Consider the following 26,537-nt stretch of genomic DNA (forward strand, 5'->3'; position numbering starts at 1 on the left):
CTGACTTTGGTTCGGTTGGCATAAGAGATGCTGCTGGGAAAGTCTCTGAAAGGAGAATGAAGGAATATTTGTTTAAGTTACAGAGAGTGAGAAAAAAGGGGAGGCCTGCATTCCTGTACCAGATGTGCTGGGAACAGTCCTTGAGATACAGAGGCGCTGCTTTCCACTCCCTACTTTTGTGTTATGTCTGTTTTAACTCCTCATCTCCTGGTTGACACCCATACCGATAAGAAAGTTAGTGAAGCACTATGATTTGCTAAAAGTTATCTACAATAAGGGGGGTAGATGTGCATGCATATAGAGAAAGAAGATTTTAACTAATATAGGGGAGGGGTGGGCTGCTTTATGAATAAATTTGTGACGCGACGGAACCGTTTATAAAAACCTATTAGTTTTACTTAGAGGCTGCTGGTTCTCTTTAGAGATGGGCTGCTCTCTATTGTTGCGTGCACTCTTCAATAAAGAGCTTTGTGTTCAGACCTTGCTGGTGTTGCCTGTCTCTCTCTGGTCAGACAACGAACCGTGCCATCTGGGGTTCGAGTCCTTGACAAGAGGATTAGAGCTTGGCCAAATTTAGACAGCTTTCCATAGGACGAGCAAAAGGCACCTCTCTGACCCCCTGCCCTAGTATCGAGGCTTGGTGCCAACACCCCATTAAGAACATGAGGTGTTTCAGCCACACTGCGCTTGCCTGAGGCTGGCTGCAGACTCAGGCAGACTTTCCCTGCTTTAGATACACTTGCTACACATTGCAGAGGAAAAGCCTGACCGCGCCAAGGGCTAGGAACTTACCTTTTATTTAAGTAAAAAGCTAATAAGACTGATGTCATCTCCTGACTCCAGGAGTTGGAGCTAGGTCTACAGCCCCATCTACGCCTTAGTCCGGCCTTGCTTTGCACATTACGTGAGCTCTGCAGGGGTGGGAGCGGGCCGGGTAGGACAGCTGTGTTAGCACTGAGTCACCCCGTGAAGCAGGATATGCTGTTCTAGGAATACTCCACCCTCGCTGAGCGAGAAGACAGATATCGCAGGTAGAGGAAACCGAGATCACTCCTGCTGAAGCATTAGGTGCCGCCAGCCAGCCTCACCTGAGCGCTGCCAAAGGGATTTCATAGCATGTCCGTGCAGCAGAGAAAGAACAGGGCTGTCATCATTGTCAATTATGAGTTCCACAGCAGGACTGAGTCGCTATCACCCAGGAAAGGGGCCAAGAGAGAAGCAGACAAGCTGTTTAAAGCATTATCCAAACTCAACTATGCAGTGAAGTTGCACTATGACCAGACAGCCCAGGAAATAGAGGAGATCTACCAGCAAGGTACGCGTCCCCTGCTTTGCTCCTGGCAGTGTGCGAAGCTGCGTGTTGGGACCAATGGATGGATGGGTGGGGCTTGCATTATATTTGTTGCAGTTTGGAACATCAATTGTGTACAGTTGTGATTGTCTATTCCTCCACACACACAGACACACACCCCTTGGGCTGGCATATCCCAGGCAGCACATGCCACTCACAACCCCCAGTCCCCTAGGGAGGGTATATTTATAATCCCCTCCCTTGCTTGGTCCTGCTCTCAGGAGAGATGTGACTGAGATGGACGTCTCGGGGAATGGGAGAGCAACCAAAGAATGAGAGGGGGGAATCCTAAACCTCATGGCCAGAAAGGGCCATGAGGATCACCTACCCCTGGGGCGACCAGCCTGTAGCATGTGAGGTTGTAAACTGCGTCCCTCGGGGGTGACCGGCCTAAGGGGCAAATGTTGAGTTTGGGTGGAAAATGAGCTCTTAGTGAGTCCACACAGGAGGATTTGAGTCAGCACCATTGCCACAGGTAGGAGGCTCTGTCGCCTCAATTACCTCCTGGTGGGGCCGCAGGGAACAGCTGTCCCTGCCCAGCTGGCAACCTGCTGCATCACAGGAGGGAACAGACTCGTTCTGGCTGTTGCAATGCCCGCTTCCCTGCCAGGCTGCACAATCCCAGGGATAGCAGAAAGGAGCACGGCTGGTTCTGTCTGCACCAAAGGGAGATCCTTGCTGAGGACAGCTCCCCTCCTCATACAGCCCAAGAGAGAGGAAGAACCAGATATACTAAGAACCAACAGGGTACAGCTCCCTGATTCTCTGCCCCAGCCCAGCTTAGAGCAGTCTTGAGGCTGCTCTAGCTTGTGCCAGCTGCTCTGGTCCCTAAGGGATCATTATATGCCATCTGGGGAGAACCTGAGCTCAGTGCATTACAGCTACTGCCTGTTCCTGCCTTGGGCACACCCTTCCTCCAGGCTGAAAAGGTGCCTGGACCTCCTGCCAGCCCCAGAGTCTCCCCCCGGGATTCCTGCGTCAGGCCCCATCACTCGAGGTGGCGCTGGGGCAGATCTTTTAGAAAAAGATGCCCAGTCTTAATTGAGAAACTCCACTTGATGGAGAACCCACCACGTCCCTAGATAACACGTTAACAGTGAGGGTGCTGGGCCACTGGGACAACTTATCTCCTCTCTGAGTTTATCCAACTTCAGGGACCAACGACTGGATCTTGCCTGGCCTTTGTATGCTAGGTTAAAGAGCCCTTTACCATCAGAGGTCTGAGTGATGGGGTCCACTGCTGTAGAGGACTGAGGTGCTCATGGAAGAGGTGGGGCATACACATACCCTAAAGAGGACCCCAGCGAGTGTATTTATTCCCACAACACCCCCATGAGGCAGGGGGGCATTCTTCCCATTTTTACAGATCTCTCTGGGCAAAATACTTAGGGAAACTGAGGTCCAGGGTCACCCAGTGAGTCTGAGGCAGAGAATTGACCCCAGCTCCCCATCATAGAATATCAGGGTTGGAAGGGACCTCCGGAGGTCATCTAGTCCAACCCCCTGCTCAAAGCAGGACCAATCCCCGATTTTTTCCCTGATCCCTAAATGGCCCCCTCAAGGATTGAACTCACAACCCTGGGTTTAGCAGGCCAATGCTCAAACCACTGAGCTATTCCTCCCCTATGTCCCAGGCAACAGGCCCATCCTTTCTCCTAGTGGGTACCAGCCAGACATCAGGCTACTCTAAGGAGCTGCTGCGCTAATGTGTCTTTACAGAGAGCCGGGAGGAACATGGTGATTGCTTTGTCAGCATTCTGTCCAGCCACGGCGAGGAGGGGGCCATATACGACTGCAGGGGAGAGCTGGTCAAGCTGACAAGGATTTTCCAGATGTTATCACCACAAAGGTGCCCAGTGCTAGCTGGAAAGCCCAAGATCTTCTTCATACAGGTAACCTGGGAACCACCAAACAGGATCAGACCCGAGGTTCATGTAGCCCAGTATTCTGTCAGCGACCAGCACTAATGCTTCAGAGGGAGGTGTAAGAGCCCCACAACAGCAGATGTGGGACCTCCACATTAGGGCTCAGCCTGGTTTAAGCCCTTAAGCCTGAGGTTTAATATCCCTTCCAGAACTTATGTCATTACTTAGAACAACTCTGGATATTCTTGTTAGCCATATGAATGTCCAGTCCTTTTCTGAGTCTCACCAAGTTCTTGGCCTCAGTGACATCATGTGAGTTCCACGGGCTAATCACATGCTGTTTAAAGTACTGTTTCCTTTTCTCAGGTTTGAATTTCTCACCTTTTGAGTTCATTTGAATGTTCCCTTGTCCTGTTACAGACAGGGAGAACTGAAGCTCCCAACCTACTCCAGACCAGAGGTTCTCATACTGGGGGGCATGGAATGTACGGGGCAGGGGGGAAGCCTGGGAAGCTTTGGAGAAATAAAACCCACTTACTGGGCACTTTTTACTCACAACAATGAATAATTAGCAAAGCTGATTCCTCCAGACATAGCAGGTCCTCAGATGGTGGATTTTGATGGATTTCTGTTAAGCTTGTCATTGGCACGGTAATCCATTTGGTACGATCCGCTCAGTACGATCAGGTTTACGTGCTCAGGTACATCGGCTCGAGGTGCAACTGTGTTCTTTCACAGCTGTGCTAGAGAGGCAGAGCAATGTGCCCAGTTGACAAACATTTACACAACCAAAAGTATCAAGTTCAGCTCTGATAGGGAGGGTGGGATCATTAGACAGCCACACGTATTCCAATAAGCAGCCATCTGTGCAAGTGTTTATGGCATTGCAAGGCTCACAGATACTATGCAGGACGCTGCTGAAAATCAGCTCCTGAAAGCGTGCAGTGCATTGCCCGTTCTTCATTATTGTCTTGTGTTAACATGGGTCATTCGTCCATGCCATGGGAACAGCCACCCAATACAAATAGCGACAGACCACCACATGATTCATCCCACCAATTCAGCGAATGGTTACACCCCATGAATGACAGAGTCATTCATCAAGGTCTCACTAACAAAGAGAGGGGCTTACATTGCACCGAGGAGCTCCTGTAGCTCTGGAGTGAATCTGGGGACTGAACATTTGAGACCAAGGCTAACGGATCACTTTGCCTCAATCTTGCCAGTTTACTACCAGCTCCAGGATGACCCAAAGTGCTCTACAGCTCACAGATATTTTGTGGCATATGTGATAGCATCACAAGTCTCAGTTCTCTGCCTAATGGCTAAAGGCTTACACAGTCTTTGCCTCATATGGGCCTCAGCTCCCTGGGAAATTGGTATTGGGTGTCTGGGCTGAGATCCCATTCTACATGCTGTTTGGAACCACTGCTGTTCAAGGACTGGTGGCTGTAGCATGACCAAAAATCATGCATTAAGAATATACCCATGTCACTGGTTTCTCTTCCTACACCCCATAGCAAGTTACACAATCCAGTCTGGAGGCAACAAACATGTGGGTTATCATGGCCACTGCCTCATCATGGTGGAAGGGGTGGGGTGTCCTAGTAACCTAGAGAATGAAGGTGGTATCTTTTCCAGTGATGCTACCTTACTAACTAGACTTAGTGAGCAATCGAACAGCTCCCTGAGGCCTCATGAATGGCCAATGGATGGCTTTAGTGGAAATGTAGGACAGAGTCTTAGCTAATTCCCTAAAGCCTTCCCTACCCTTCTGACAGCATCTTCTCCATCTTACCTGAGTTCACCTGGAGCCAGGAATTCTTCATGCTGGTGCTGATCTACAGGCATTCTAGCTTCCTGGAGCATCTGTGAACAAGGAGATAAGCAGCCAGGTGTCATTGGCATACCGTTAGCAGAAAGTGTCTCCACCTGGGCTCCGGTAGATATTGATGAACGGTAAAGACAGGATGACTCCTGGTGGGATGGGCTCCCCCCGACCCCTCACCCTCTTTGGGTCCTGTTGGAGAGGAACAATTGGAGCGTAGAGCTGTGGCATCTTCTCCAGTGGAATCACAGCGGTTACTGTGCTGAAAGCAGCAGTGGGATGTAGCAGTACAAGCAGAGGGTCAGGCAAAGTTTTCAATAGTGTCTAAGAGGCTCTTCTGTGCAAGTCCCATTTTCAGAAATGACCATCCCATGGCAACCTGTGATAACATCAGTTTTGAAAATGGGACTTAGGTGGCTTAGAAAATCTCACCCACAGGCTTGGTCCATTAGTCCCTTAGTGCTAGCAGGCGGTCTCCCTGCTCTGCATAGACTCCATGGTCTGCAGTCTGTTTGCCTAGGAGTTGGGGACTTGGCGATGGTTGGAAGAGTCTCCTGCAGAACATTGCATTATTCAGGGAGATTGTTGGGTTTTTCCACTTGGAAAGAGGCAATGATTTCTGTTTACCTGCTAAACCAAAGGGGAAGTTTACAGAGGCTGAAAGTAATTAATCAGTTGGAATTGGTCCAGGGCCTAAGGGCTAATGTGCCAACTCTTCGAAAACATGTCATGGGATCTTTCATGACCTCAGTGGTTCAAGACAGAAAGCCATGCTCTGAGACAGCTCCAGCCCCCTGTAGCGCCAGTCAGTCGCATCAGTTCAGTAATATCTGAGAAGAGCTCCACTTTAGGGCATCACCAATGCCACTCCTAACAGGACTCTGGGGGTGGCTTTTTGGAAGGGGGAGGGGGAAGGTCTCCCATCCTCAGATTAGCCTGAGGGAACCTCGCTTAGCTAGCACAGGCCAACGAGCTCAGAGTACTACAGGTACAGCATTTTAGTATACGATGTTTTCTCTCCCCAAAACACGGGGAGAAATAATCACCTCCCAGGGGGTTCCCGTAATAAGAGGACTTGTGGGGCATCAGGAACTAACTGCTGAGAGGGGGCAGAGTGGGCCAAGGAACCCCATCCCGGGTTCAGATCCCACCCCAGGACACAAGAGAGAATCGTCATGGTGGCCAACAGCCGTGGCCCCGAGTCACTGCACTGTTCTGCGTGACTGGCCATCTCAGCTGGAGAGACACCCAGGCCTGGAGGAGCAAGGGCCGCTGGCGGTCCGAGCTGAGGGAGCGCTGGGGACTGCAAGGCATGATGGAGATGCAGTAGCAGGGGGAGCCGTTCGTCCACCATTCAGCACAAACGGAGACGCTTGCATAGCACCTGGCTGTAGCCTGTGTTATCTGCTACTTCCCTAGCCCTCCGGTTCATAGGATCATAGAATATCAGGGTTGGAAGGGACCTCAGGAGGTCATCTAGTCCAACCCCCTGCTCAAAGCAGGACCAATCCACAATTTTTGCCCCAGATCTCTAAATGGCCCTCTCAAAGATTGAACTCACAACCCTGGGTTTAGCAGGCCATTGCTCAAATCACTGAGCTACTCCCCTGCCGAGGGATCCCTCCCATGCATTTTTAAATGATGCAGCACACGCAACCTCATGGGTCAAACGATAGGCCTGCCTGACAGCAACCCCCCGAAACAAGCCGGGCAACGCAGGTTACTAATGTGTTCACCCCGCAATGAACAGCGCAAGCCGCGTCAGAGCTGGACTGTCTGCAGCGACTCCGCTGCAGAACAGTCCCGGGAGGTGCCCGCTCCCTGCCCACGCCATTGAGAGGATTAACTGAATACATGCTCTGTTGTACAAGAAATGCCCTCACTACGAGCCAGACCATTAAGTCCCCCGCTCAGAACTGAAAGGTCATTAACACACCCACATCACTTGCCTGCTCATGCTTGCATTGAGCCAGCTTCTTGCGCTGGGGTTTACTGGAAGTCAGCTGGTTAATGACGTATTTGTTTGTACAGCAACTAGCGCAATAAACACCTGCTCAGAACCTCTGGGCACCACCACAGTATCATAACCACTTCTTTTATGCGGAATAACAATAGAGGCTGCTCCAGAGAGAGTTTGGTGCCTACTAAGAGGGGTGGGGTGGCAATTTCAGGCTATGCATGCAGTGCACAGATTCTGCCAGCCATGTGTAAGCCTTTAGTGCTAGCAGCCAAAGTCCTGTTTATCGATAGGCAGGTACCAGAAAAACAGCTGCAATGCAACCCCCTCCCCACATAAGCCCCTGCCCACAGGCCTCCTTCCAGCCCTAGGATGCCCCTTACCTGGGACTGGCATCCTTGCTGGTAATTAGGACTCATGTTGACACACATCCCACTGTATAACAAATTGAGACATAAGAACGGCCACAGTGGGTCAGATCAAAGGTCCATCTAGCCCAGTGGTCTATCTTCAGACAGTGACCAATGGGAGGTTCCCCAAAGGGAACGAACAGAACAGCAAGTGACCCATCCCCAGACACCGCACATGTCACATAGGGGCCATGTACCCAGGGCTCTCCTTATGTAGCATCAGACTCCACTACTGCCTCAGTTTCCCTTCTTCCACAGGGAAAGGAAACCACCATGCCTGGAGCTTTGCAGTTACCCTCCCAGGCTCCACAATCCATTCCCCCACACATATACTGCAGGGGACTTCAGCCAGCTCTTTGCTTTTCACTGGCAGACAGACCCTTCCAGAGCCCCTGTAAGAACCTCACACAGCCTTCCTGCTCTCTGAAGCATCCCCCTACACTTAGCCTCTGGGTCTGAGTCACATGCTCCCATTATCTGCCCCTTGGGCTCATTCCTTTCACCTGGGGGGGTGGGTGAAGCCTGCCACAGGCTCAGCTGAGCCACAACCTCCTTAAAGGGCTAGTTCCCCTGTAACCGGCCACCAAACAGGCATGGGGTGTGAATGAACCTCACTCACTATGAACCTGCCAGATCAAGGGCAGATTCTGGCTACTTTGTGGCACAGAGTGGCCAGAAGTAGGGAGAGGATCCGGCCAGTGGTGTCTATTTTTGAGCATGTGCAGAACAGAGCCTAGAGAGACCTGGTCACTGCCCCAAGGGGCTTGCAATCTAGACAAGTAATAAATGTTCAGCACCGGCTACCCCGGTGTCAGACTGAGCCTGGCCAGTTGCACGGCAGGGGTCTGCTCCAAGGAAGGCGGAGCAGTGGCATTTTCCAAGCTGTCTCCTTTGTTATCCCCTGCCCAGAGTGCTGATCTTTTCAGACCCCCCAAACTGCCGTCAGGAAGGGTTAGTGTGTGGGGTTCTATGCCAGCCATGGAGGGGAAGGGAGAGACAGATGGGGCCTCTAGACCTGTGGGGAGCGGGAGATGGCTGGGGCTCCAGGCCTGTGTGGAGAAGAAGATGAAGGGTTGGCTCCAGGCCTGTGGGGAGGGGAAGATAACTGGGGGTTCCAGCCAGGCTTGTTGGGAGGGGGAGCAGAGATGAAAGGGGATTCCAGGACTGTGGGAAGGGGGAGATGAAAGGGGGCTCCAGGCCTGTGGGGACTGGAAGCAGAGATGAAGGGGGGCTCCAGGCCTGGGGGGAGGGGGAGATGAAAGGGGCTCCAGGCCTATGGGGAGGGGGAGATGAAAGCGGGCTCAGGCCTGCCCCAGAGGAGACCAGAGGGGGGTATCAGTGGAATGAACAGCACCCAGCACTGCCCTTTGCTGGCTGATTGCAGGGCTTGTGTTTCCAGGCCTGCCGTGGGAATAAGATGGATCCGGGTGTGTGGGTGGAGACGGACAGCGCCCGGCCCCCAGCAGACAGCTTCTCGCACTACCTCTCCATCCCAGACAGCACCGCCGTGATGTTCGCCTGCAGCCCAGGTGAGTGAGAGCAGAGATGGCCCCGGGACCCGAGGCCGGAAGAAGCTGGTACCCCAGGGGTGATTCTGCTCCTTCAGGTCTAATGCCCTTCTGGCCTGTCGTGCTGTGCCAGCCATCCCCTTCGGACAACGGCCGCGGAGGCCTGCTGCCACACAGGGAGCCATCTCGTCTCCAGCAACAGCCACCAATTCAACTCTGTAGCTCTGGTGCCGGAGTCAACAGCTGCCCCCTTTCACACTATTTTGGGAAAGAAACGTGGAACTTCTTTCCTCTGTTAAACACAGAGGAGGAGGGGAGAATCCTGCTGAAAAGGCGAGCCACAGGCTCGTAGGGAAACAGTCAAGTCTCAGCCCAGGATCCACAGGGATATGGGCTCAGGGTGATCTCCGCTAGACTTGCACAGCCCGTGGCCCACAGAGTGCCCCCGCATCATCCCAGGGGTGTATCGACGGATATCTGCTCACTGTACAATGCTGGGCCATTGGGGGGGGGGAATTGTGCAATGAGGGAGGCCCTGATATGGGGTTTGATGGGGGAGTCATGACACTAGCTGCAGACATTTTCCAGGCTGCTTCCCCTGCCCCAGGGCCAGCCCTGCCCCCTGCCGGCCGAGAAGGGAACGAACTTGCTCTTGTCTTGCATTTGGGGGGGTGGGACAGAGGCAGAGGACACAGAAAAAAGGAGGGAGTGACTGTTCCTTCCCTTCACACCCCTGGCTCCCACTGCCTCAACCCAAGGCTTTCCTCCACCAGACGGGCATAGTGCACCCCTCATCCCAATCAGTCGCTTGCCCCTGTTCCCACGCCGGCCCTGCACCTCTCAGCAGGCCTCTGGAGGGGAAGGAGGGAGACATTTTTTGATGCAGGTTAATTTAAACTGAAACCTGCAGGTTTCCACAACACGGTGCTGGAAAGACCTGAGCCGAGGCCCCAGGATAGCTTCTCTTCTAGCACCAGGGCAACGTACCATGGCTGGCAAACAGGGGCAGTCGTTTCTGCTACCAGTTCTGTGTTTGTACAGCACCTGGCATGATGGGGTCCTGATTCCATTCTGTAGTGTAGAGGGGGCCATGGAAACAGAGGGTCAACCAGTCTCCTCCCTGCCACCAGCACAGTGAAAGCAGCAGCACTCTGGGAATTTACACCCACAAGAGACGACAACATCCTTTCTTTGGTATTTTCAGGCTATAGCGCTTTCCTAAATCCACTGGGCTCTATGTTTCTCCAAACCTTGCTGGAGTTTCTGGAAGGAGATGAGAGGCATCTTGAACTTGCACGGCTAATGACCCGCATCAGCTGGAAAGTCGCGTTTCATTGCGAAGCCAAAGGGCAATACAAGGGGAACAAGGAAATGCCCTGCTTTGTCACCAACATGGTGCGAGAGGTTTATCCATTCTCCATCCAAACCACGGAGACCGGCAGCCTCTGAGAACTCAGATCTCACCGGAGGGAGCCACCAGCTGTTTTCCAGCTCTTTCAGGAGCGCTGTACATGGCCAGTCACTGCAAGGGGAATCACAGAGCGCGTGAGGGTCAGCACCATTTCTGTCCCGACGGCTTCCCAAGTCCACAGGACAAGGACTTTTGTGTTGTATGGGCAAATAAAGGGCCACGCACCTCTCCAGTGCTCCATGAATAATAAAACTAGCACTGCACTATTATTTAACACGTATTCTAGAGACTCAGCTGCTTGATTCTGGGCCAGCTTCTGGCTGCACAATCGTTAAAGTTGCAACAGCCTGTTTACAACTAAATTTTCCAGCCTCTAAAATCCACATACCCAATCAGAGCAGGTTGAAAACTGGTGGCCCAGTTCCAGGCCCAAGGCAGACCAGGTGGAGTAAATTTGAGTTTATTTGGTTAAGGAATTCCTGAGAGAGGAGCCACCACTCTGTTTAACTCTTTCAACTGTCTTTAATTTTTTTTTTTTTTTTTTTTTTTTGCAGAGATGGCAAAAAACGAATAGGCAGGATTCAGCTGAAACTTCTCCTAGCCGAATGCCTCCTTTGAAATCTAGTATCTGATATTAAGAATAATAGTAAGGGCTGGGTACGGTGCTGTGATGATGCCGGTAACTCTTGGCAGCCGAGAGGGGGCAGAGTTAAGGGTGGGAGGCAGCGGTGCATGCAGTACTCTGCATTTCCCCATTCTCCAACGTGCATTTCGGGAAGAAAACTCCCATTCCAGAGAGGGTGGAGGAGCTCAGGGCTCAGCTGAGCACCTGAACCTTAACGGTGTTGCGTGTGTGGATCAAAGATTACAGCATGTGCTGATCGGTTGCATCTGTGCCAAAACCCAAGGGCCCCTGTGCAACCCCAGTGCTACCTGTTGGGTCTGGCTGAGTATCTCCGAACACCGTCCGGCCCTCAGTGACTTACATTTCAGTCACCAGGGCCCCACACAAGTTCCTCAGCTCAGCCAGGTGGTCAATACACAGATCGGCAGTATCCTCTGCTAGGCTAGCTGCCATCTGCTGTGAGCATGGAACACCTGATCAACTCTTTCTGAGCTTTGCTAGTTACAGCCAAACTGGACCAAAGTGCAAATGGTTATGTTTGCATGGGAGATAAGCGAGTTGATAAGAGGGGAAGGATTTCCTGTTTAAAGTGAGTTTGCGCCTCGTTTATTGCAGGAAGCCAGGGGTCAGCTTGTGCAAACTGAAATCAAATAAAAAAGCAGATGGCACTTTCACCCAAGCGCATTGCACCCTCTATCTGACGCTCAGGAGGGTCTGAACTCTCAGTTTAGCAGGAAGGGCCAGGTTGGTACATACATCCCTCTTTAGGGTGCACGCCCCAAGCCTGGTTTAGGTGGCACATCTTAATGGAGCCGCCTAGGGGTGCAGGGACCTGGCGGCCGCTTCCCAGGAGCAGTGGTAAGCGTCGCCGCAATCCCACATCCCAAACCTCCTCCTGCACTCCAACCCCCTGCCCCAGCCCGGAGTCCCCTCCTGCATCCAAACTCCCTCCTGGAGCCCGCACCCCCCTCAACACCCTGCCCCAAACCCCTCATCCCTGGCATCACCCCAGAGCCCACACCCCCAGCCGGAGCACCGCACTATGGGAAAGATTCCTCCGCCAGATCAAAAATCCACATGGACGGAGAGCACGTTCCCACTACTGTCAGTGTGGTAAGCCGTCCAACAAAGCCCCTTCATTGCCAAATCTTGTCTTGGGTGGTTCTGTTGGACATGCTGTTGCAACTAGAGATAAATGTGTTTAAGGTAAACTCTGCCCAGCCCTGCTCTGCCGCAGCTGGGTTTACGTGTAGTTTAAATTCTAGTGCATTACTGAGTTTGTGGTAAAAAAAAAATTGGGATTATTTGGTTAAGCAGCCCAAGAGGGTGAAAGACTGGAATGTGGGGGTTAGATCATGAGAATTTGTTGGACTGGGTTTTATTTTCAAGTCAGCAGGTGGTTGGGATCAGCAAGACAATGCTGCTTTTGCACAGTGCTAGGAGAATGCAATAAATTAAACAACCCTAATAAAGTGTTCACAAGCAACATCTGGTCTGTTACAGGTGGGAGGCAGTTGGGGAATCCAACTGCCTCCTTACGGGGATCAGCTCTAGCCTAGTATTCAGACAATACAACAACGCAATCTGCGTTGCTGTTCTGAGGCTTTAAAGGAGGCAGGCAGTAAATAGAAGGGTGAAATTACATTTCTTTATTGTGTCCATTTCTTGACTTCACCACACAGAAAAGTACAAAGGATTAGAAAATTCTGATTCTTCAAAGCGAGTCTCATTTTACCGCAGCAGAACCCAAACAACTCATGAAGTCAGCCCAGGAAAGTAGCTGACCTAGCAGACTAATGACATTTGGCAAGAAATGTATTCAGCAGACTGTTAGTTTGAAGTTTATGCCATATCTGAACACAGCCAAAACTGTTCGGACCTTTACCTGTTTGAGACTTGTAGAATATCCTACATCAAGTTTAATACCACAGAAATCAATGAAACATGGAGACCATTCCCAGAGATTTCGTACAATTCAAGAATTACAGCAACTGTCACTAGAAATAGTCCACGCTCGAATTAAGAGGATAGCAGGAGGAGACTACGTGTGAATCCTTCACTGATAGCTTAGAAATGTACAGAGCTACACTGCGTTTGAAGAGCTGTTTCTATGGGTATGAACAGCACAGTAGCTGCACAGATCCATGTTAAGAGCTGTCATATAAATATTGGTTGTTCCCGGCCACATGTGGTGTCTTTACTACCCTGTGAAGTTTGCACTCACTGTGTGCTATGCATTTCTGTTGAGCCAGCCCACACGCCAGTCACATGGCAAACTACAGATAACTGGAAAATGCTCCTACACACAAGCTATGGACGTTCTTTTTAGTCTGACAGAAGCGTAGGAACTATCCCTGTATCTTAGTTCTCTCTGCACATACCAGACTGTACTGCTAACAGTACATAGACAGAAGGGCCCTAGCTCTAACAGGGTTCCTCATTAGTCCATGCCTGCAGGAACATTTATGAGGCTGCGTTTCCAAAACAAAGCAGAAAGATTTTCAGATTAAAATAAAACAGTCAGTCGAAGAGACTGAAGTAAGGAGGCCTCCAGACTCTGTGACAAAACAAACAGGTTTGGTACAAATCCTTCCAAAATGTTTTCTGATTCAAAGGGGGACAAAGCAGGTAAAAAATAAAAACAGGAATTCCCAGGAAAGCAGGAAGACGTGGCTAAGAATTGCAACAGTTATCATGTCTTCAAGTTTTTGCCTCTATCATAAACACACGTGAAATCGCAGCCTCAAATTCTGCACCCCTTAAATAAATGGGCCATAGAACACAGCATCACAGGCTTCCTAAATCATGTTATATGTTATCTTAAAAATAAATAGCACAGTTATGTTTCACACAAGTTCCCTGTCTTTGAGAAGGTGCATTTCCTTCAGAGACCTGGACCTGTTTATCCTCCTGAGAGGAGGATGCTCCCCCCCACCTCCCAAAAATGGCTCCTGTGAGGATCTCCCATATCAGAGTTCAGAAAAGTCATCTTTCTTAGGGGCAGCTTCCAAATAGATTTAAACAAATATATGATTCCCCCCCCCCCAGTCAAACCTACACTTCGGCTAATGTCTTTCAGTAAAAGTAAGTTGCTTTGGTTTTCTTTTTTAAATAAGTTAAGCTCTGCATACACATCCCTCTCCCTCCTATGTGGAAAACGAAACTCTGAAAATATCAGCGATGGCTTTAATGTCCAGATGTGAAGATTTCTTAGCCCAGATGCTGTCTTAAATATTACTGCAGTCTCTTAGTGTTCCTGCAGGTCACCAAATGCTGTAGACACCAAGGAGGAAGAGACCGGGGCAGGTTTGCCTCATCAACCATTTTTGGAACATGCCAAGAGAAGTAACCCAACTATTAACCAGCAACTTGCCCAAGACGGAGGCCAGGTTCTTCCCTGTGCCTCAATCAGCTGACAAGTGCATTGAAAGCGAGGATGTAGCTTTTCACATCCAGGTTTAGATATGTATTCTAAGTTTCCTCCTATGCAGGTGTGTGTGTCAGCAATTTTTTTGTAAAACTCAGAACCGAGAAATAAAGAAAACAGCCACAGACAAAAGAACAAGCCAGCCAGCCACCATATACAGATTTCCCAAACATTCCTGGTCTCAAAAGTAAAGACCTTGTGGAATATAACTATGAAAATAAAAACAGGAATAAATAGTGGGCCTCATTCAACACTTTTTCCCAGCCTTATATCAGAAATAGAAGCAATACCAGTATACATCAGCCCCTGGTTTATGCAGACAAGGAATCTAAGACTTCCACAACAACACTGAGGTAACAGCTCTGCATGGAGTGGCTGGTTATAAGTACGTTCAACTAAATAAAAGCACAGCTCAGAGCTGAGGAAGGCCAAGGCCAAAGGAAGAGGAGAGGGGACATCCTGTAGATGACTCTGCAGGAAGATATTCTGTTACATCGAACAAATCCCTTTCTATATATTTTCAATCTGCCATTTACTTTAGAGGAAATATTTCTGCACTAACCCAACAAGCCTCTCTCATGGGCTCTGTGTGGGAGCTGCCGTGCACGATGGCATAACAGCACTCCCAATTTGAGGAATGAATGACATAGGCCAGAGCCCATATTGCACAGCTCTCCACATTGTGCAAATCAATGCCTTGTAAAGACATCTGTTTCGAAGCTGCCTGCTTAAGGGAGCCATACTGCTGCTATGCAACACAGGCATGAAATACTGCCATCATCTGTCCAATGCACCAAGTCACCAGCCGTCCTTGCCCTATTTCCACTCTCAAATACTCTCTCCGCACTTTGATAAAGGATAAAAAAAATGGACACCCCCCCCAGACAAAGTGGGAATTGACTTGTACTATACAAGTACAATGGATCTGACCTCTATCAGCGGGAGAGTCCATTCAGTACTGAAGAGAATCAGCTATGTTGGAAATTTAGGGGTGGAAGAACTGACTTGTGGGAAGGGGGTATGAACTACAAGTGGTGACGCTGTTTTCTTCCACCTGAACATTGCCAAGTTCCTGTGACAGCGGCATGGGGGAGGCGGGAAGGTTTACAGAGGCAAAGTTCACTCAGACTTTGCCATGGAGGCTTGGCACAGAGCTTCATACACACTCCTTGCATTCTTTCACAGCATCCACTCTCTAAATATTTCATCACCGTTAGTGCAATCACCTAAACACCAGGGATGACATCAGGAAAAACAGTCCATCAGGAAATCTGCTAGCACATTTAGGGTGGACAAGCAAAAATCAAAGTGTCAGGGATTCCCCACACATCTCCAAAGATGTGCATTAAGAGACAATCAGATGTTAACTTCCACCATTGTCTTCACCACAGAGAACAAAGAAGCAATCAAATAAAAGTCCTTGGCAAAAACATTTCTGAACTAGTGCAAACAAACATGCTGTGAACTTTAGAGTCCAAATACAATGGACAGAAGAGGATAATGTTCATATGTCAGCTACAAGACCAACCATGTTGGTTATAAAGACTGCTCCATGAATCTAGAGGAAGAGAATCAGAAGGCTCATTCAGCAGGCAGGTCTCTCCTAAACAGAGACCTGTGTGTCAATACAGCAGAAGGTAAAATCCATATCGTTCGGGCACAAAAAAATTCTGCCACTTGTTGGGTCTTCCCTTGGCTTTCCTGACATCACAGTATGGAAGCAAGAGACCAGAGCTGGAAACTAGTTCATCATCAGGCAGCTGGGAAGGGGAAAAAATATTTAGAGACTGAGGAGTTAGTGTTACCAAAGTGCAAGTGCAAAACTAAAAGCACTTCTCTTCTTCCCACACTCCAAGACCTGAAGGGAATCAGAGCTGTTCTGTTGGGAATCACAGGACATCCTTGCATCTTCATTTTCAGCAGTCCTTACCCGGGTCAGCAGTGTGGAGGAATTTTCTGGGGATAATTTAGATCTGAAGACAAAAAGGAGAGTTTTCAATCATTTGTCAGAGCAGCTTTTCCACACACACTATTCTGGAAAATTACTGTAAAAATGGCACCATGGGGCTCTGGATTTCTGCGCGCTCTGATTCAGTTTCAAATAAAGAGATGGCTTTTCTAACTGGCAGCCCAGCAGATTCAACCTGGGTGATTTCCTTCCTGCGCATCCTCACCAGTAAAAGATTCAACAAGCCAAATTATACCCTCGGTGACATGTTTGCAGTACTCAGGCACTCAATGAATGGGCTTACAGCCATGTGAATGACTGGAACCTAGTAAGGAATTTATTAGTGTTACAGATACGACAATATCCTGGACAATCTTATGGAATTAAGTTAAACTTTATTGAATTAAGTATTTTAGGAGTTCACTGTGTTAAAAATGCAATTGTTTATGTGTTATTGTGGAATTGTATGTAACTTCTCTAAGAAACGTGCTTAATGAAATCCCTGGGGAGTATTAAGAACTTCAAATGTATTGTCCCAAAAAGTCCTCTGAAGTGGATTTGCTAGGAAATACTCTTCATAGGCCCAGACTGGATAACTGAGCGACTCACAGAGCGCTTGTTCTGAGCTGAAGCTATGCTAAACTGGTGACCACAAAAAAAACCTGTTTGAGGTCTGAAAGACTAATCACCAACCAGAAGAAGAAGGGGGTGATCTCTGGCAGGCTTATTAGCATGCGTGCAGGTTCTTTTATTGAAATACACTTCAGAACTTCCTTCCACTTTTCTTATTTATTTCCAAAATTTGTCTCCAATAATGTGTGGATGGTTTTATCACCTTTCAATCTTCTTCTTGTGTCCATCCATTTCACATAGCATGTTCTGCATGCACTGTTTTCTCATGGTAAGGGATTCACTACTGGTGCCAGATGCAATCTGCAGTTCACCCAGTTAGCATGGCTAAGCCTGGAAGAACACCCTTGAATTGTTGCATCCAGAGGGAACAGTAGACATGGAATGCAACGAACAGCATGCTGTGTCACTGCTATCCAGTCATGTCCCACTTTTTCTCCATTAGGAAGAGTGCAGGACAGAAGTATATCGGGACACCGTTTTCCTTTGGTCTCTTTCTGGGTGGATTTTTAATCTTCCACTCATGAAGCACAAGTCTATCTATGCCATCCTGTTTTACAGGCCCTGCACTTGAATGAACGTTCTCAACAGAAAAATGAGATGGCTCACGTTCATCCTCCTCCTCCTCCACTTCATCTAGGCCAGGACCTGGAGGATTACAGTCTCTCTCTCTCCTTCCGCACTCCCTGGTTTCCGTCCAAATATTCTGAAGTTCTTCCTGCTGATTCTTGTTCTGCAGGTTTTCTCTGCATTTCCTTTTTTCTGCACCTGACTCATCATACACGCTTCATATTTGACTATATGAGGTTAAGCAAAGTTCAGTGCAATGCTAAATTTCCCTAGATCTAGGGCAGTGGTTCCCAAAAGCAGAGAATCATAGATGTGCTCGCTCTTTCTCACCTCTCTTCCCCTCCCCTCTTCTAAAAGGAGGGGAGGGGGACAGAGGGAGCAGAATGAGCTCAGGTATTCAGGGAAGCTCCACTCCTTCCTCCCCACTCCCCTTCTATGGACGGGACGGCTTTTTGCTTCTTCCCTCTCCCTGCAGCATATGGCCAGGGAAGGGGGAGGGAGGAAGAGAGCCCTCAGAGCTGCCCCCCCAGCTTGCAAGGGGGAGAGGGAACTGAAGACCCCCCTCCGCAGCCTGGGACGAGGTGAAGAATCCAAGCAACAGAAGTGAGGCGGTGGGGCGAGGGGGTGAACTAATGGGGGGCTGGGAGCTGTGTGGGGTGGGCAGAGGGGGAGCTGAATTGATGGGGACCTACTAAATAGGTTTCAGTGCATTTCCATCTGCTGGAAAAGGTTATGACAATGGCTTCACAGCAAGGCTTAGCAGCTCCTGCCCTGCTGATCCGCATCTGCCTCCAACGCCTTAAGGAGCCTCCAGGATTCTGTGGGCCAGATCCTCAGTTGGTGTAGACTGCTGATTTACATCAGCTGAGAAATCAGGCTCTTTGCTGAGGGGCCCACAAGCCCAACCAACAGCACAGATACTTCCTTTTCAGGAACAGCATGTTGAAAACAAAAGAGAACTTAAATGGGCAGAACAAAGCCTCATCAGACTAACAGCAGGGCTATTACCAAAAACCTTCTCGCCAAAGCCGGCTTCCCAACAACTTCATGACTGGCCCTGGCTAGGTGGAGTCCAGCTGCTGCACTTGCTCCTCAGTTGGCACAGCACAAAGCAACAGTAGGCAGTGCTGCACCCACTCCCCAATCTTCCTGGCTACTGGCAAAGGACAGTTAAGTTCATTTTCAAGCCCTGCTTATCTGAGGGGCTGTTATATCAAGACCCAATTCACTCTTACCTTTTGATCCAGTCTCTGATATTCATTTGATTTGGGCCGCCGGGGTACTTTTGATCGTTTTCCTTCCAGAGCAAAAGCAATGATCTTTGGAGACAGAAAGAAGAGAAGAAATAAATCAGTAAGCAAATCCTGATAGGTTACCACTTTTTGTGGTGGTTGAAAAGAGCTGATGCAAAACTACAGGCATTATAAGTATTTTCTTTTCCCACTTCAGGGACAGATAGTTCTGCTCATGTGTTCCACTCTCATAGCAATGAAATATCTCACCTGACCAAAGCCTATTTTCCCCAGGATTGGCAGCTCCTAGATTTCCAAATTCAGGATTGCCTAACCCACACCAGAGGTTTCGTCACTCTCCAAAGAGCCTCCCCCCATTCTTTATCTGGGTATGATGACACCATATACAATGACTCGGCAGGAGCCCCAGTGATGCCAATTCTCATGAGTCTTACGATAGGTTTTTCTTTAAGCCCCCATGCCTTGTAGAGTCATATTCCATAAGAATCGCAGCTTTAATTTTAAATGAAAGAGTAATTTTCTAGCCATGATTGTGATGAAAGCTTGAAAACATTAACTTACAGGTTCCCACATATCAGAAAGCAAATAAGAACCCAAGATTTATTTTTTTAAAACAATGACGTGAAAGTCAATCTAGTTATTTTTGAACAATTGAGGCTGACAAATAATGCATCTTCCATGAAAACCAACTTCATCTGTTAACCAAAGGAGTTCACAGAACACTGCCAGCCTATTACACTAAGAGATATGGCCAGTACCACACTGCCATATAATTCCTCTTTATTCACTACTGCCCCACTCAGCTTACACTGCTTCCCAATGTGATTTACAGAAACATGCACAAAGGTGAACACAAGTCGCTAGATTATGGAAAGTGGATCACCTGAATAAAAATAATGGGATCGCTTTTTAATTTCTTGTTTTCACCTTTCCACATTTTCTTAGAAGACATGTTAAGTGTGGGTGGAGGAGGGGATGACAGTGAAGGAATGCAGAAGAGCAGGGAACAAGCGAAACCCCTTTATAGTTTGTTTTCAGAATTTCTAAGATTTGGGGTTTAAAAAGGTATAAAATCTTTGGCTGGGTCTACATTTAAAGCAGTACAACAGCAAAGCTGCAGCTGCACCCCTGTAGCGCTTCAGTATACACATTCACTACAGCAACGGGAGGGGTTCTCTTACCACTGTAGTTAACTCACTTCCCCGAGAGGTGGTAGCTAGGTAGATGGAAGAATTCTTCCATCAACCTAGCACTGTCTACAATGGGGGTTAGGTTGGCTTAACTACATCTTTCAAGGGTGTGGATTTTTCACACCCCCAAGAGACACAGCTATGCTGATGTAAGTGTTCAGGGCAGACTAGCCCTTTGCAAAAAAACTGTAATAGTGTTTTGAATGTAATTTATTTCTTTGAATTTAGAAAAAAGAGGACCCATCTGCTACTGTAGGTGCCTTTGACACTGTGACCATCACTGGCAAACCCCACAGCAAAATGCTCCCCACAACCCAATAGGCAGGATGTTCCCCACCAAAACTCCATTAATCATAATCAAGTCACCCTTTCAGATCCCAACCTCTTCAGCCACCCAGGCAAACAGGATACCAGACAGAGGCCCAAGAGTGAAATACGGTAACATGTCTGGCCTCTCCTTGCTGTAAGTCAAACAGAAACTGAAAACAACAACACAGCACCGGTTCTAGTGGCCTTCTGAACCGGGCCAGGAACATCAGGCTGGAAACAGAACACTGAAGTCTGCCCTGATCAGTATCTCTAGTCATCACTGGAAGAGCTCCTTTCCTTACGACATTTCTCCTAGCAGGTGTTCCCTGAACCGGATTCCTCAATTTAAGGTTACTGCTTTCTGCACAGACAATAAGGAAATGCAAATAGGATTTTCTTGCTAGGATTAAAGCTTTTAAAAGCCTGGGTCATAGGCACATAGGAGAGAGGCTGCACTGTATGGATCAAGGTGCTGCTGGCACGATGACACTCAGGAAGGCCTACTAGGATACCTCCATAAAGAATGATCTTCAGCTAGTCTAGGCCATGTCTTTGAGCCAGCCTGAAGCAACCCTAACGCATTGTGAGCGCTATGTATTAAACAATAGTCCAGCCTCCTATCTGGCCACTTCTCAGCATCTGAAGGAATTTTCATACAGTGCTGAAGAGAAAAGGAGCAGTCACTAGGAAAAAGCATCTTAACTGCTACTCCTCTCATTCCTTGCCACCCTAGTTCCACACCTGGAGATGACCACCAGGACTAAGACCACATAGTTTTCACTAAGACTTAAGACCCACCCCTGAATACAACACTCTCGTTGCTCATCCCAACAGGACTTGAGGGTTGGACAAAACCCCAAGTTAGTGTTTTCTGACCTACTGAACTTATCAGCAAATTAAGTCTAAACAACAGAAAAGCCAAAAATAGGTCAGTGTATTAAAAAGTTTTCTTCCGCCCCAGCCAGAAGCACCAACCCACACACAGGGAAAGGAAGAACCTGAGTAACAAAACACTTTGGAAACTTTGATATTTAGAATCAAAAATCTTCCTGGCAGTACAAGAAGGAAGCACTAACTTCCTGCTTGTGACTGCACTGGTCTAACGGCAAGGAAATGCCCTCTCCATCCACTAGCACTGATTAAGCCCTGAAGCAGACGGGGTCCACACTACATGCAGAAAAGCTCACCTTCCGTTTATTGTGATAAGCGATGTACAAAGCAGCGACGATAATGGCTGCGGTCACCAGGTAGGCAAAGAAGTGGCTACTCTCGGATTCATCTTTGGGGGGAGCAGCAGGGGCACTTTCCTCTCTCCCCTCACCAGGTTGAGCAGCTTCATCCATCTTCTCGTCACCAGAGTGGCTGCCGGGGGCCACCTTTTCATCAACAGTCTTATCGCTAGTGCCGCCGCCATCTGCCTTCCCCTCAGCAACCTGGGCACCCTGGCCGCCAGGTGCCTGGTCAGGTGCCTTGTTCCCGTCAGGTGCTTTGTTCCCCTGCTCCCCAGGCGACTTGGTCCCGTCAGGTGCCTTGTTCCCCTGGTCCCCGGGTGCCTTGTTCCCTTGCTCCCCGGGCGCCTTGGTCCCGTCAGGTGCCTTGTTCCCCTGCTGCCCGGGCGCCTTGGTCCCGTCAGGTGCCTTGTTCCCCTGCTGCCCGGGCGCCTTGGTCCCGTCAGGTGCCTTGTTCCCCTGCTGCCCGGGCGCTTTGGTCCCGTCAGGTGCCTTGTTCCCCTGCTGCCCGGGCGCTTTGGTCCCGTCAGGTGCCTTGTTCCCCTGCTGCCCGGGGGCCTTGGTCCCGTCAGGTGCCTTGTTCCCCTGCTGCCCGGGCGCCTTGGTCCCGTCAGGTGCCTTGTTCCCCTGCTGCCCGGGCGCCTTGGTCCCGTCAGGTGCCTTGTTCCCCTGCTGCCCGGGCGCCTTGGTCCCGTCAGGTGCCTTGTTCCCCTGCTGCCCGGGCGCCTTGGTCCCGTCAGGTGCCTTGTTCCCCTGCTGCCCGGGCGCCTTGGTCCCGTCAGGTGCCTTGTTCCCCTGCTGCCCGGGCGCCTTGGTCCCGTCAGGTGCCTTGTTCCCCTGGCTCTTCTCACGCGTCTTGCTGTTGTTGGATTCTCGAGAGCTTCTGGCTGCTGGAATTGAGAACAAAACACATCGATTACGGCTTCTGTTTGCGGCAGTCACTTGGGGCAATCACCCCATACAGCTCCCCTTGGCACCCGCCCCTCGCACCCAGGAAGTCAATCATAGAATCATGGAAATATCATGGTTGGAAGGGACCTCAGGAGGTCATCTAGTCCAACCCCCTGCTCAAAGCAGGACCAATCCCCAACTAAATCATCTCAGCCAGAGCTTTGTCAAGCCTGACCTTAAAAATATCTAAGGAAGGAGATTCCACCACCTCCCTAGGTAACGCATTCCAGTGCTTCCCCACCCTCCTGGTGAAATAGTGTTTCCTAATATCCAACCTAAACCTCCCCCACTGCAACTTGAGACCATTACTCCTTGTTCTGTCATCTGCTACCACTGAGAACAGTCTAGATCCATCCTCTTTGGAACCCTCCTTCAGGTAATTGAAGTCTGCTATCAAATCCCTCCTCACTCTTCTCTTCTGCAGATTAAATAACCCCAGTTCCCTCAGCCTCTCCTCATAACTCATGTGTTCCAGTCCCCTAATCATTTTTGTTGCCCTTCGCTGGACGCTTTCCAATTTTTCCACATCCTTCTTGTAGTGTGGGGCCCAAAACTGGACACAGTACTCCAGATGAGGCCTCACCAGTGTTGAATAGAGGGGAACGATCACGTCCCTCGATCTGCTGGCTATGCCCCTACTTATACAGCCCAATATGCCATTGGCCTTCTTGGCAACAAGGGCACACTGCTGACTCATATCCAGCTTCTCGTCCACTGTCACCCCTAGGTCCTTTTCCGCAGAACTGCTGCCGAGCCATTCGGTCCCTAGTCTGTAGCAGTGCATTGGATTCTTCCGTCCTAAGTGCAGGACTCTGCACTTGTCCTTGTGGAGCCTCATCAGATTCCTTTTGGCCCAATCCTCCCATTTGTCTAGGTCCCGCTGTGTCCTGTCCCTGCCCTCCAGCGTATCGACCACTCCTCCCAGTCTAGGGTCCTCTGCAGACTCGCTGAGGGTGCGATCCACGCCGTCCTCCAGACCGTTAATGCAGATATTGAACACGACCCGCCCCAGCACCGACCCCCGGGGCGCGCCGCTTGACACCGGCTGCCGGCTAGGCGGGGGGAGGTTTACCCCGGGCGCGCGGCGTGAGCCCCGGATGAGACAAGGCCCAGAACCCAACCCCCGGCCCCCGCCGCTCCACGGACCCGGGACCCGCGCCCGGCCCCGGGGAGCGGGCCCGGCCCCGGGGAGGGAGCCCGCCGCGTCTCACCCGCAGCGGAGTTCAGGGGCCCGCCGAGCAGCGCCGCCGTCAGCGTCAGCAGCAGCAGCAGCCGCAGAGCCCCGCGCGCCGCCGCCATGGTGACCGTGACCGTTCGTTCCGCTTCCGGGAGCTGCCGGGACACCGAGACGGCCACTTCCGGCGCCTCCCCGCAGCGCGCGCCGGGACCGAGCTCTCGCGAGACTTTGGACCGGAAAGGGAGGGGGGGCAGGGGGTGTTTCTGAGGGGGGTGTAGTGGGGGGCAGGGGGTGTTTCAGGGGTAGGGGTATCTTGGGGGGCAGGGGGTGTTTCTGAGGGGGGTGTAGTGGGGGGCAGGGGGTGTTTCAGGGGTAGGGGTATCTTGGGGGGGCAGGGGTGTTTCTGAGGGGGGTGTAGTGGGGGCAGGGGGTGTTTCAGGGGCAGGGGTGTCTTGGGGGGACAGAGGTGTTTCTGAGGGGGGTGTAGTGGGGGGCAGGGGGTGTTTCAGGGGTAGGGGTATCTTGGGGGGCAGGGGGTGTTTCTGAGGGGGGTGTAGTGGGGGGCAGGGGGTGTTTCAGGGGTAGGGGTATCTTGGGGGGCAGGGGGTGTTTCTGAGGGGGGTGTAGTGGGGGGCAGGGGGTGTTTCAGGGGTAGGGGTATCTTGGGGGGGCAGGGGTGTTTCTGAGGGGGGTGTAGTGGGGGGAAGGGGGTGTTTCAGGGGTAGGGGTATCTTGGGGGGCAGGGGGTGTTTCTGAGGGGGGTGTAGTGGGGGGCAGGGGGTGTTTCAGGGGTAGGGGTATCTTGGGGGGACAGCGGTGTTTCTGAGGGGGGTGTAGTGGGGGGCAGGGGTGTTTCTGAGGGGGGTGTAGTGGGGGGAAGGGGGTGTTTCAGGGGTAGGGGTATCTTGGGGGGCAGGGGGTGTTTCTGAGGGGGGTGTAGTGGGGGGCAGGGGGCGTTTCAGGGGTAGGGGTATCTTGGGGGGACAGCGGTGTTTCTGAGGGGGTTGTAGTGGGGGGCAGGGGGTGTTTCAGGGGTAGGGGTATCTTGGGGGGCAGGGGGTGTTTCTGAGGGGGGTGTAGTGGGGGGCAGGGGGTGTTTCAGGGGTAGGGGTATCTTGGGGGGACAGCGGTGTTTCTGAGGGGGGTGTAGTGGGGGGCAGGGGGTGTTTCAGGGGTAGGGGTATCTTGGGGGGCAGGGGGTGTTTCTGAGGGGGGTGTAGTGGGGGGCAGGGGGTGTTTCAGGGGTAGGGGTATCTTGGGGGGGCAGGGGTGTTTCTGAGGGGGGTGTAGTGGGGGGCAGGGGGTGTTTCAGGGGTAGGGGTATCTTGGGGGGCAGGGGGTGTTTCTGAGGGGGGTGTAGTGGGGGGCAGGGGGCGTTTCAGGGGTAGGGGTATCTTGGGGGGACAGCGGTGTTTCTGAGGGGGGTGTAGTGGGGGGCAGGGGGTGTTTCAGGGGTAGGGGTATCTTGGGGGGGCAGGGGTGTTTCTGAGGGGGGTGTAGTGGGGGGCAGGGGGTGTTTCAGGGGTAGGGGTATCTTGGGGGGCAGGGGGTGTTTCTGAGGGGGGTGTAGTGGGGGGCAGGGGGTGTTTCAGGGGTAGGGGTATCTTGGGGGGGCAGGGGTGTTTCTGAGGGGGGTGTAGTGGGGGGAAGGGGGTGTTTCAGGGGTAGGGGTATCTTGGGGGGCAGGGGGTGTTTCTGAGGGGGGTGTAGTGGGGGGCAGGGGGCGTTTCAGGGGTAGGGGTATCTTGGGGGGACAGCGGTGTTTCTGAGGGGGGTGTAGTGGGGGGCAGGGGGTGTTTCAGGGGTAGGGGTATCTTGGGGGGGCAGGGGTGTTTCTGAGGGGGGTGTAGTGGGGGGAAGGGGGTGTTTCAGGGGTAGGGGTATCTTGGGGGGCAGGGGGTGTTTCTGAGGGGGGTGTAGTGGGGGGCAGGGGGCGTTTCAGGGGTAGGGGTATCTTGGGGGGACAGCGGTGTTTCTGAGGGGGGTGTAGTGGGGGGCAGGGGGTGTTTCAGGGGTAGGGGTATCTTGGGGGGCAGGGGGTGTTTCTGAGGGGGGTGTAGTGGGGGGCAGGGGGTGTTTCAGGGGTAGGGGTATCTTGGGGGGACAGCGGTGTTTCTGAGGGGGGTGTAGTGGGGGGCAGGGGGTGTTTCAGGGGTAGGGGTATCTTGGGGGGCAGGGGGTGTTTCTGAGGGGGGTGTAGTGGGGGGCAGGGGGTGTTTCAGGGGTAGGGGTATCTTGGGGGGGCAGGGGTGTTTCTGAGGGGGGTGTAGTGGGGGGAAGGGGGTGTTTCAGGGGTAGGGGTATCTTGGGGGGCAGGGGGTGTTTCTGAGGGGGGTGTAGTGGGGGGCAGGGGGCGTTTCAGGGGTAGGGGTATCTTGGGGGGACAGCGGTGTTTCTGAGGGGGGTGTAGTGGGGGGCAGGGGGTGTTTCAGGGGTAGGGGTATCTTGGGGGGGCAGGGGTGTTTCTGAGGGGGGTGTAGTGGGGGTGTTTCAGGGGCAGGGGGTCTAGTGGGGCTGTTTGGAGGGACGAGGGGCGTTTCTGAGGGGGGGGGTGTTTTGGGAAGCAGAGGGAGTGTTTCCAGAGGCTGGAGGGGGGTTATCAATGGTGGGGGTACCCTCCATTGAATAATTAAATATTAGTTAAAATGACCTGAAAAGTTTTATATAGCTGTAGGAAAGGTGACTTGGCCTTGCTGCCATGGATAGCATAACTTTTGCCTGGTTTTCCTGTTCTTTCCCTTTGGCCTTTGATCTCTCTCAAACATCTAGTCATGTGTACCAATAGATAAATACTGACACGTACTGTTTCCTACTTAGTAATATAGAGACCCAACTACGCATAGCAAGAGAGTTTCCCTTTATTTTCATTAGTGTTTCACAAAGCCGAGTCAACAGACA

The 26,537-nt window shown here is 51.2% G+C and overlaps 3 protein-coding genes across 5 annotated transcripts in view; 1 reads left to right on the forward strand and 2 right to left on the reverse strand.

The window, feature by feature from the left end:
• The window catches only part of ELMOD3 (ELMO domain containing 3), a 74,177-nt gene extending 70,272 nt beyond the window's left edge, over positions 1-3,905 (reverse strand). Inside the window, exon 1 of the mRNA XM_084614967.1 lies at positions 3,773-3,905. The gene's annotated coding sequence lies outside the window, so the exon portion shown is untranslated. The remainder of the gene's footprint in view (positions 1-3,772) is intronic.
• LOC311513267 (caspase-7-like) lies at positions 799-10,563 on the forward strand. The gene is made up of 4 exons (XM_084614969.1): positions 799-1,315; positions 3,071-3,243; positions 8,811-8,940; positions 10,124-10,563. Exons 1-4 carry the CDS (start codon positions 1,117-1,119, stop codon positions 10,366-10,368), a joined length of 747 nt encoding a protein of 248 aa, XP_084471095.1. The 5' UTR covers positions 799-1,116; the 3' UTR covers positions 10,369-10,563.
• On the reverse strand, positions 3,809-23,801 carry TGOLN2 (trans-golgi network protein 2). 3 transcript variants are annotated; one of them, XM_084614961.1, is made up of 5 exons: positions 23,674-23,801; positions 21,470-22,401; positions 18,766-18,849; positions 5,015-5,085; positions 3,809-3,954 (listed from the first exon to the last, which is right to left on the reverse strand). In XM_084614961.1, exons 1-5 carry the CDS (start codon positions 23,759-23,761, stop codon positions 3,906-3,908), a joined length of 1,224 nt encoding a protein of 407 aa, XP_084471087.1. In that variant the 5' UTR covers positions 23,762-23,801; the 3' UTR covers positions 3,809-3,905. The 3 variants fall into 3 exon arrangements, with proteins under 3 accessions (XP_084471087.1, XP_084471088.1, XP_084471089.1); XM_084614962.1 differs by having other exon boundaries at positions 3,809-3,959; XM_084614963.1 differs by lacking the exons at positions 3,809-3,954; positions 5,015-5,085 and adding an exon at positions 12,584-16,355.
• Between the last annotated feature and the right edge of the window lie 2,736 nt (positions 23,802-26,537).

This window comes from Lepidochelys olivacea (assembly GCF_965140295.1).
Source record: "Lepidochelys olivacea isolate rLepOli2 genome assembly, chromosome: 26".
Classification (NCBI taxonomy): domain Eukaryota; kingdom Metazoa; phylum Chordata; order Testudines; family Cheloniidae; genus Lepidochelys; species Lepidochelys olivacea.